We start from the raw sequence: 12112 nt of genomic DNA on the forward strand, positions 1-12112 counted from the left end.
GCTGAATAACTCATTCACAGTCTAGTCCTGTGATACCCATTACCGAATATATCATTCTCACATTTTTTCCACCATCCTCCCATTTGGTAAGACGTACATGCCCACGTAAGGTAAGAGAGTTATATAACAGTAATATAAAAGCTGGGGAGAGACACAGGACAAAATGGATGCACATATAGCTTTGAGGACAGACACAGTATGTTTAATGAATTTCTTTGACTGCATTCGTCCAGTAGAGTTTAATAGGAAGTTATGCGAAATTACAGCAGTCCCAAATTGCATAATATCCACCTTAACCCTGGAGAACCCACGGGTCAAATTTGGGCAATGTTAATTAATGCTAAGAGAAGGGTTCTTGGGTTCTCCAGGGTTAAATAAAACTAGGAATTAGTAATATGCTAATTATAGTATTTTTTTAAAAAGTATTTCAAAGGTCAATGCATGCATTTTGAGCTACTACTGCCCACAACCCCTTGTGCTACTGAAGAAGGGGTATTTGTGTCCGAATTTAGGGCAGAAGCAGCAATAGCACGTTTTAATATAAAACATAGATTTTTTTGGTACAGCGTAATGCGCACTGGTTATTTCATCCCAATTTAAATACTTCCAAGTTACTTAAGACCCATACTTTACGTGTGACGTGGCTAGCGCCACATTCATGCATGCACATTGGCAAGAAAGGTGAACAGGCAGAGGAAGCAGAAAGAAAGACAAATTTGCATTAGCATGGGGAGAAAGAGTGATAGTCTGTCAGGTGACAGTATTACGAAGCTGTCACTCGAACCTGGCACGCAGGCAGCAATTACACAGCGGAGGCCGCGTGCCCACTGAGCCTGCTCCAGGTGGAAGCACAATTAGACACGGCTTCCCGTCTCGCCGTCGGCATCAAACCGACCTCGCCGCAGCCTTTTGAAAGTTGTCCATTGAACATTTCTCTGCTGCTGCATCACAATGAATCTCCCAGCGGACGAGTCGCTGTCGGGACAGCCTCTGTTCTGCAGACTGCCGCAGACACCTGAACAAGGCTGTTTTGCCTCAAGCGTGTGAACTCTCTGGGGAAAGGCTCGGGGAAATCTGTCTCCCTACACTCATTACTCAGTGTTTGCCGGCTATTGAGTGACAAAAGAGGGGGAGCCGACTTGGATACAGAAACATACATTGGCAGTTTGCTCTCCCTGATGCCAGTTTTAAACAAGGGCATGTTCTGAATTTGGACTCGAGCCTAGGCAATTCGACGCTGCTGCAGAATATCGCACAAAGACTCCTTCGTTCTCTCTGAAGCCTTTATAAATTCAACACTCTTGGCTTTTAGTTTGGGTTTATTAGTAATAGTAATGCTTACAGAACCTCTTGGGTTTAGGCGAATCCATTCTCAGTTTTGTATAACATTATAAGTGTATGTTAACACAAGAGTGTACTATAAAACATTGGATGTACTATTACAAGTGGCTTTGTGGATGGAAACATGTCTTTAATTTTCTCCGTACTGGGGTAATAGCCAAAAGTAATGTCCAAACATGGTGGAATGAGACTAAAATTGGATGTGCACTAGCAATATATATATTTAATGCAATTTTAGTTTTCTAATATCCGAAATGTATCTGTTTGGCACATTTCATGTTTCAAAACTTTTTACCGGTAGTATAAGTGAATAGACTAGAATAGACCATTAGAACATAATGATGAAATAAATGTTGATATTGGTTGATCACTTGGAGCAGATTTGTTTCTTTTCCAGAGATGTTGAGAGGTGATTAGTTAGCCAAAATATACCGTCTGGTTACACTGACTCATAAACTCCTGACTTTCCTACATGGAACACAAAAAGAGAAAGGCTTCATAACAGTCCATCCAAACATAACAGTACCTGACGAAAACCAATGGGGTGATTCTCAAGAAATCCAAATTTAGAAGGTGTCCAGCATCAGAATTTTTAAAAAGCCCTTGAAGCTTTTTTGGCACATATAAGATTAAGGTCTGAACTTTCTGTAACCATTATTTTTAGAGGATTTAAAAAATATATCCTATAGAATTATAAAAAAAAAAGTATAATATTTTTTCTTTTAATATCATTACCGCAACATGATATTACATTAAATATATGCATTTACAAACTCATGTTTCGGTAATGAGAACTAAAAAGTTGTCTAGGTACTATGACAAACAAAATTTCAACTTTTATCTGGAGAGAAAAAATAAGAACTGCTTACCTGGTAGCCAACTTGAGTGCCACAGTCAATTATGTCCCTTCCAACAATTTTTTTTTTTAAATGTTAGTTCATTGAGGGCTTAAACAATGATTGAAAATTGTTGCGGAGGATGAGAAAATTGGTCTTGGACACAGTTATATTGCTTATTATTGTCTCTAGATTTACCAATGATCACCAAATACAACATGTTTCTTTACTGTAAATGTTTATAGTATCACATGCACTGAAGCTTTTTATTTTTTAAGAAATAAAAAAGAACCCAAATCCAGTCATCGACACGTCGCGGTAATGAAATTGTTCCCCTTAAATGTGGAAAAAACAACAATTTTTTTTGTATGATATCATTTGAAATCATGTGCAAAATAGTACATGAAGAGATGTTTGTAACTGTATGCTTCTTATTTTGATAGCATTTACTTTTTTTTATCAAAACGTTTCATGACACCTCATAAGTCTGATTTTGAGAGAATCACCCAATGGTGTATTCTTTACACAACGTTATTATACAGCTTCAGAAGACCAAAATTGACAACACAAATCATGTGAACTTTTATGAAGTTCAGCAGTAAAAATCTATTTCAGTTTCATTTTGTGAAGAAGAAACCGAAACTCCAACTTTCTTTGATAAATACCTTTTTGTGATCAATGAGGATCAGAATATTTTGACTTTTAAATCCTTTTCGGCCCACTTTTCGGTCTCCATCATCCATGAGCCGTATTGATTCTTGTTCTTTGATGTAAATCACCAATTTCATGCGTTTTAGCATTAACATCACAATGGCTTATAACGAGCAGCAGTCATGCACAGTCTTAACAGTAAATACAGTCAGTCATACTGTCTTTGTCACATACACCAGTGTATTGGCCATCATTAATCCTGCCTAATCAAGCCCAGCCCCCTGTCGGGTGTTGAGAGGGGTTGAGTGAGAGGTATGGAGGGGTGGGTTAGAAGATCTAAGGGTGTGCCAGCTGGTGTAGCGGCCACTTACAGTGAGTCGAAGGACCATCTGTCCAGTCTCTCTGCCCACAAACACACACACACCTGAGTCTATTCACACCAATAAACGAATATCAAACATAATATCAAACTTTTACCTGAATGAAAGCAAAAAATTTCTTTGCTTTAAATAAATATTATGCATTTTTGTATTGCTATTGGACAATACAGCAGTCCAGCCATGCAAAAGCACACAATATTCTAACAGCTATGACTCAAAAGACCTGTTCACTAGCCACATTGCACATAAATGCAGAATTAAATCATGAGGAAATTGTACTTAATTCATTTCAGTGTCCCCAAAATATCTTAAAAGTTTTACGTTTTCCTAATTCAGTGTAAAATATGACCCAGACAGGGTTTCATGAGGTTTTTAGTGCTTTGTGTTAATAGGCCTCAAGGCCTCATTGCACACGCATATAAGTATTACTGTTCTGGCTATAAGATCGAGGGATTCTCCTTGAAGAGACATATTAACTAAATGATAGTAATTTGTTTAATGTTTTGAACAAAATATCAGAAATGATCCAGCTTATGGGTAAATATATATTATTTTAACTGTGTTCAGTCTACCCGTGTATACATACACCCTCCTTCCACCCCAATTTCCATCTTGGCTGCTTCACATCCACAAGCAACCGAAGAGTTAACACTGTGGCTCTTGACTAATTAATAATGGATACAGCCAGAGGCAAATTGAAATTATAATTCTGTACTCCTACCCTGCAATCTCTCTCTCGTTTTTTTATATTGCAGTAAAGATTCACTTTCAAACTATGAGTGTAATATAGTAATCCTCATAGGCCTATAAATGTTAAGCAGACATGGCATCACAACTCCATATTTTCTAAACGCTGTTATGTATTACTCCTACCAGCAGCAGTTACGTGTGAGCTTAATTGATCATGACACAAAAAAGCCCACGGCCCACTACGAGAAACCAGCCGCCATGACTCAAGTGCTACATAACTAATGTAGCCGCACAGTTTAAACAATACCATTTCACCTCCAGCTCTGAAATCATTTCCTAATTCAAACGGCTCCCCGTGATTCGTGGTTGCACTTCCAAAAATGATTTCTTTCACAAGGAAAGGCCAAGCACAGACTGCATTGGCAAGACGCGGCTCTGAAACGATCTGTCGCAAGTTTTACAGCAAAAAGCTGGCTATGCTTAAAAAATCTTTTTTTTTTCCAAACGCCAAATGTTGTTTTCTCTGTTCCATCTGCAAAGCCTGTGCTGGCTGCCACGCTTCCCGAGAAATTCAGACTCGTATCTGAAAATCTCGAAATGATTGGTTGAATATCTCTACTGATACTGTTTCCTATGCTTTATTCTTCAGCACTCTTTAACTGTTGCTTTCTCTCCCTACAGATGTTTTTCCAGGTCTGACCACTTGGCTCTGCACATGAAGCGACATATCTAAGGTCGAGAGAGAAAGGAGAGACAGAGAGAGAGAGAGAGAGAAAGAGAAGATGAAAATGACTATACAGGAGTGCACCACTTTTTTTACAACAGACATTGGGTGCGCACAAGGGGTCTGGCCGTAAACATCTCCATGCGGAACATACGGGCAGCGTGGGCAAATGTTGTTGGATTCTACACCCTCTCAAGACAGACTTTTCATCAGCGATTAGCCATGCCTTACCAAGCCCTAGCTTGGAGGTCAGACACTGCCAAACACCACCGTTTTTTGTTCCTTCATTCTCTTTTGTACAGTACATCACCACAAGCATGGGACAGGAAATGCCACATCATGTACAAAATTTATACGCACATTCATCACAAAAGATGAACAGTTCTTCTGAAGAATTACGCTCATTGTACATTCTGTAATGACTTCTTTTTACTGTCTAAACCAAGGACACATCTCAATAACCACCCTGCAACTATGTCGTATACAGCAAGCAACCAAATTCGGAAAACAACATTGCCAATACGTTCCGAGGAGTGACCAATGGAACTAACGCCCGGCTAAACGTACCCCCCCCCCCAAAAGCAGGCTCTGCGTAAACAAAATAAGGATGTGTGCCGATTTCTCATCCTCTTCGCTCAGGAGCGAACTCTTCTCTGCTCTTCACACCTGTCACCTCACAGGCGACTGAAACGATGCGCAGCGACACTTTCTTGCCTTTGTTTTATAAAGACAGTGTTATGAAAAGATAGTTGGTTTTCTTTCTGAGCTAAAATGTCTTAAACTTCTGAAATAAATAAAAAAACGTGCTTTGCGAACACAAGCATAAATGTGCACATATGGGCGACGGGAGGGAATTGTAAGCCCTCTCAGTATGCACAAGGTTCGACTCAGTGGCTGCTATCTGCCACTGACAGTGAAAAAGTTTGAAAAACATAAGACGGGAAAATAACCCCCCCCCAAAAAAAAAGGATCAGGGTTGTTGGCTTGGTAAAAAAGGACTGGCGTCTTCTGTTTTTCATTTCTAGTTGATCTGGGGAAAGCAAATCCAGCTCAACCTGGCGTCAGCACGGACCTTGTGTAACGCTCTTGACACTGGAAAAGTTCTTTTGGCTTTGTGTTGATACTGGCACCCATTTAAAAAACGTAGTCCTCCGGTGCACCAAGGCTAGTAGAGCCCAACGGAGGAGACGTTACGGGAGACAGCTGGCAGGACTTTTGACTCTCAGAGCATCTGCTGGGATCAGGATCCAAAAGAACTCGGTGGCATCAGCCCAGACAAACTTTGCCTGTTTCGTATCCATTGTCTGCACTGATTTTTTCAATGTTCTCTGTGCTTTTTTCATACAGTCAAAAAAAATCTCAAAAACAAAACAAAAAAAGCATAAAACAGAAAAAGCGACTAGGAGGGGAAAAAAGCAGAAAATGATAAATGCATAAAAACAAAATCAAATCTCACTCGCACACGCGTACGCAACGCAACAACACACACACAGAATGGTTTCTTTGCTCTTGGCTTTTCCTGAGAAAAACTGAAGAAAAAAAATATGAAGAACAATAATTACCAAGTTAATGAACAGCGTTAAAACGAAACACTGCATGGCAGCCTCTTTCAGACAGATACACACACTTGCACACACACATGCACAGCTTGCCTCTCAGCATTATTTGTTTTTCACCAAAATCTTCACAGCAGGGTTTTAGCAATTGTTGTTTTGTAGGATTGCATTCCATCCAGACGTCAGACTCTACAACAAGAGCTTGTTGATACATTCTAGTCAATTACGCTAAACCGGGCCTAGGTCTAGCTCTGTGTTAACAATCAGCTTCGGTATCACGGGAACAAAATATCTATCATCGTTCCCAAGGTTGCGAAGCCTGCCGTGACATCGCAATCAGGGCGTTTCCCCGCCGACCCTCCTCTTCTGCATTGATTTAATGGCTGCTGAGTAGGAGGGGAGATTGAAAGCCATTACGATTCAGCAGTTACATGTATGGAGTCATCGCAGACTCTACTAAACCATCCTAGAGTTTCCCTCAGGGGAGCGGAGCTTCACAATCAATACTCTCAATGCAGAACCACATAAGAGTGAAGCGCTGGTGGTCTTTCAGTTGAAGTTCTGTCATATTTTTTTATCTCTAAACCACATGTTTGATTTTAAAAAGATTTGCCCATTTCTTTTCATCTTGGTTTGTTATGCCAATTGTTATTTTCTCCAGCGAAATGCAAAGTCATGCCAAAATTTCGATAAAAGGGCGATGATTTGGTTCATCTCCACTAAAGTACAATCAGCTGTGGTTTGTGGCACTTTCCGCGAGATTTGTAACGACTGTATGTGCGAACTTCTGTAAAGCAAGCAGGATGTATTGCTACAGTGTCATAATAGCATTGTCAATAACTCGCACCAGTTCTGGATTTGTAGGACATTAGATAGTGTACAGCATTCACACACCAATTAGAAAGAGTGATAGTTAGAAAAATAACTGCTACAGAAACATTTCCATTTTACTCACAGATAGAAGTGATGAAAAGCAACATTTATTTCACACTGATCTGGTATCCCACGACTTTAATGAGTTTATGCTCCCTGAGAAAATGAATATTCTGCTGCTTCTTTCGTTCACCATATGGGATATAACAGCAGGAAAGCAGGGAGCAAAAAAATGGCGTCATATCATTTCCTCGACACTGATGAACAATAAAGCCACAAAAGCTTCTTTCAAATCAACATTAAAAATACACATATAAATATCATCTCTTTAAATACAAGCCATGCTAAATGCAAAATTTACAAATGAAGATCCCTTTTCTTTTTTGCCAAGATGTTTTACCAAATGAATATGGAATAGTCCAATTAAATTCATTAACAGACGGCACGCCGCACATATCGCTTCACATATCAAGTGCCATTCGAATCCCCGTTCTCTCGCTCTCCGAAAGACAGCAGTGGTACATGCGCCGTTAATCGCACAGGCAGCCGATGCATACTTACACTTTGCCCAAAGATTTACGCATTTGCAAATAAACTGCTGTGTGAAGGAGAGAAAGGAATATTACTCGCAGTATATCTTCCCCAAATCTGCCCTACACCAGCTTTGGTTTGTTTTTGAGCATCTGAGACCGTTGGTATGGTCTCAAGTATGTGCGCTTGTAAAATACAGTCACGTTTGTTTGAATGCCGAGTTGAGGATGAGATTTAACCATAGCCGTGAAGTCGCAAAAAGTGGTTCTAGTTTACTGCACATAGTCAGTGTAGGACGTCTTAAGGAATACTTTCATGATCACGCATGCCTTTAGAAGGAACATTGCAGTGCCAAAACACTGGTAAAAAAACATGAAAAAGTAACAGTTCACATGATTCTTAAATATTCACACAATTTGAATTTAGTACTGTACAGAAGACGACCTAATATCTACTAGAGCAGTGGTTCTCAAACTTTCCATCTTGTGTCCCCCCCTTCCCCTTGGGGAAGGTGCATCCCTTCATGAAATTAAACAATCTCAAACTTTTTACATTTAAACAAAAACATTAAATTATATTTCCAATGTTTAATTACATATATTAATGTAATGTCATAAAACTGTGCACCATCCTGTGCCCCCCAGTTTGAGAACCACTGCACTAGAGTCATCCATACAACATTAAGACTCTGGATTTCAACTCATGATATTGACGTGGAGAAGCGTTTCACATGACAGTAAGAATGTTTGGAAACATTCTAAGGGAACAATTTAGTGTACTAGCATTTTGGGCACTCTTCCAATGAAGCTCCCTTCCCAAGCTGTTTGGTTTTTAGCTTCAAAGAGGCTTTTGGCAGCTTTTTCAATTTTATACAAAAGAAAATGCTTGAAACATCACAAGGGGATTTTATGAAAAGGTCAGGTGACTAAGACGACTTTTTCGTTTTGTAACGTCTTTTATCGGAATACCATTTCACTGCATAACTAACACTCGTCATAGCTTAGTGGGTTTAATGACACTACTGTCGATTGTCTGCATAACATTTTCTAGCGTTTCAAGATGCACTTATCACAAGAACACGTCAACTGTTAGTTTATCAGCATCTTACATACAGAAGCTGTTTGGCTTAGAACACATCAATGGAAATGTCTCTTTTAGTCATTGCTTTACGTATCGATGTACACTATTATCCTGTCAAATACCCATAAAGCTTTCACTTGCATAGTCCAAAAGAGGTGAGAACGCTAAATGTTCGGTGGGTTCGGTGTTACAACTCGTATTTCTTGAGGTATACTGCATCTTGAAGTGCATCTGTATCCGTGTTTGTCCGAATTTGATACGTCAGCAAACGAGGGACCCACTAGGTCTTCAGCTTTATTGCGTTTCTCAACCTCCCACCCCAACCATCTAACCCACCCTGCACCTGCAAAACCACAGTCAGCTTTGACTGAACCTCGCTGCTCTTCTATACTACGAAGATCACGTCAATTCCATTCTGCAGTTCATAGATGGCTCACAGTATGCATTACCAGCCGTCACCTATGAATGTCCGTAGATGTATCTAACCAGGGAGCAACCGGCCAACAACAGACCTCAGTAACTCAATGCTTTCCAGGTGCTGTCTCTCTCTTACCCAAACATGGCTCTCGAAGACAGCCATCAGATGGTAGAGCAGGTACAGATATGAAAAAAATCGAACAGTATGTGCCATCTTGAATTTGATTCATATCTATGGAAGTAGGATGAGATTTAGCCATATGTAGGCTAAGGATGTAGTTTCTTGCTAGAGCAGGGACCCTCATATTCACGTCTCCCCTTCGCCGTATCATTAACACTCCGCCCCTCTCACTTCCAGTAATCTTCACACTCTTTCTCTCGGTTTTTCTATTCAGTTCTTTCCTGTGTGTTTTTCTTTTTGGTTATTTTGCTGTACAAAGTGTTTAAAATATTATTATTTGTATGATATAATGTTAGTATGGTAATGTTCTTTATTAAGGAAGAAGATGAAATTTATTTTTGTTACTGGTCTGTTTCATAATTCTTTTTTAAATTGGTATTGTAAGATATCTATGCAAGAACTGTTCAGTGGAGCATTTTTATTTAAGAATGTAATAAGTGTAATAAATGGTAGAATCTGAACACCTCAGACTGACGTTTTCTGTCTCTGTGAATGTAAAGTTTATAGAAAAAGTGAGAAAGATGTTGATGGTGAGAGACAGCCTTTTTATAACATTTGGTGGAGTGCTTTCAGATAGTCAAAACTCATTACTAAACTATTGGATTTTGTTTTTCAAATTCCCCACATTGTAACAATTGCTCCAAGCAGCTCCAATGACTTTTTTGTGTCCAGCAGTTCTTTGGAATTGGAAAATTGACAACCACTACTACAAAGTATTGTGAAGTTTCAAAAACATCACATATTCATCTCGGCCAGTGTTTTTTGGTGTATATTAATAAATCAAGCCGTGAACTGGTCCAGACAGAATCCGCATGCTGTTATTGGATTTTCTGTGCATGGTTGAGTCCGACAGTCTTAATGGTACCTGCTAACAGCCAAAATATTTCTTCTAAAAATATTCAATAATATGGCCGCAAGATACACTGCAGTATCGCAAATGTACATATCGCAATAATGTGGTGGTTTTTGATAACTGAATGATGTTAACATTTTAAAAGTTATGCAAGTTTTAGACTGCTGGGACCAAGAGAGTGATCATTTCTTTTCAAAGAAGTATGTTTAATACCATAATGCACTTTCAAATGTATTTCTAGCAGAATATGAGTCACCAGTGTGTGTGCAGAAACATCATGTTATTATACAAATCCATTTATTCTTCTTTATGTAATCTCCTTTTAACCGAAACAGTCACACAAAACAGGCTGTTGGGGATCCCCTATCAATGTGATGTCACATTAAATACCCCCTAACCATAACACCTCACAGACTCCGCCTAATGAGCGTGTAGTTCAACCTTCTGCCAGAGACGCATGTTTTGATGCAGTCCAAAGCACATGGGTGAGCGCTCCACCCCCTACTTTGCATATGGGGAGGGGAACAGGATCTTTCTTTGCATTTAAAGAAACACACACAAAATCAGTGCGTTTTTCATTGCAGCCACAAATAGTCATGTTCAACATCGTATAATGAAAGATCTGTGGTGTATTTTGAGCTGAAACTTTACAGACACATTCTGGGGATACCAAACACTATTTTTATATTGCTGAAAACACCTACACTCTAAAAATGCCTGGGTTATTTTTAACCCATTATGGGTAAATATTGGACAGAACACATGGGTTAAAAATAACCCAATGTCGGGTTGTTGTTATGCAACCATGGATTATAATAAAGATGACCTGTCCAATATTTACCCATTATATGTAAATTTTACAGTGTGGATTAGGTAGGGTGACCATACGTGCCATTCTTCCCGGACGCGTCCTGGCCAGGATTTCGGGTTCGTCTTCCGGAAGTCGTATTTGTCGACCGCATACGTCATAGAGGATTATCATTAATATTACAGAAAGCAACCGTTACATTTTAAGGTATGAATGAAACTACGATTGTATGTCTTATGTTTTTAACTGAATGGCGTATGCGGTCAACAAATACGACTTCCGGAAGACGAACCAAAATCCTGGCCGCCAGGATGTGTCCGGGAAGAATGGCAAGTATGGTCACCCTAGATTAGCTGCCCTTTAAACTTTAACCAACACTGAAAAATATCTCCGGTTGAACATGATTGAATTAAATTTTCTTAAAATTATTTTTCTTAAAAAACTGTTTGATCTACGTAATTTAATTATTTACACCAGTTCAACATGATTGAATCAAGTTTTCTTAAAATGAAATTAATTTTAATTCATATTAATTTCATTTTAAGAAAACCTAATTTAATAATGTGCAACCGATGTCCAAAAGTTTTTTTCAGTGAATATTTTAATATCATTTAAATAGATTTTACAAACTAAAAGTATTATCGTATAACGTCGTATGTTGCATTATTTAGCAAGTTACCGCATCATGCAGCCCTATTTAATAAATGTTCTGATCAATTCTGTTGCAATTAAACTGTGAATATTACACATATTTACCATGATTAGACCCAATGTGAAATTTCATAATGAAGGAAATAACAATATGATTTTGAGGTCCACTGACTGAACTCCATTTACCTTTGTGTGTCAATCTGCAATCTTAAAACAGCTTTAAATGTGCCTCATCCAATCACATTTTAACAGTAACTATCTGTTTAATAATTTAAGTTTATTACAAATTAATGGCCCTCGTCAAAGTCTATGACCCCCTCTTCCAAAATTCTCTCATTGGGCCACTTTGTGCATCGCATCCTTTAATTAATCGTCACAAGCTTTCCAATGACTAAGCCACCATTTAGGAACTCGTACCCATGACTCAAGGATTAAAAGGGCTAATCGAATAACTAATGGTTAATTAGAGAGTAATTATGTGAAAGAAAAGGTACTTCTGCACATTCTCACAGCCCTGTAAATGTCTTCCAGTGAGATTTC

At 38.8% G+C, this 12112-nt stretch overlaps 1 protein-coding gene and 1 long non-coding RNA gene across 2 annotated transcripts in view; one reads left to right on the forward strand and one right to left on the reverse strand.

The window, feature by feature from the left end:
- The window catches only part of klf7b (Kruppel like factor 7b), a 45012-nt gene extending 35293 nt beyond the window's left edge, over positions 1-9719 (forward strand). The window contains exon 4 of the mRNA XM_065251651.2: positions 4580-9719. Within this exon, the coding sequence (XP_065107723.1) occupies positions 4580-4631 (52 nt within the window). The 3' untranslated portion in view covers positions 4632-9719. The remainder of the gene's footprint in view (positions 1-4579) is intronic.
- Positions 1-12112, reverse strand: part of LOC135733255 (uncharacterized) — a 67542-nt gene that overhangs the window by 33675 nt on the left and 21755 nt on the right. The window lies entirely within an intron of this gene.

This window comes from Paramisgurnus dabryanus, chromosome 15 (genome assembly GCF_030506205.2).
Source record: "Paramisgurnus dabryanus chromosome 15, PD_genome_1.1, whole genome shotgun sequence".
Lineage (NCBI taxonomy): Eukaryota > Metazoa > Chordata > Actinopteri > Cypriniformes > Cobitidae > Paramisgurnus > Paramisgurnus dabryanus.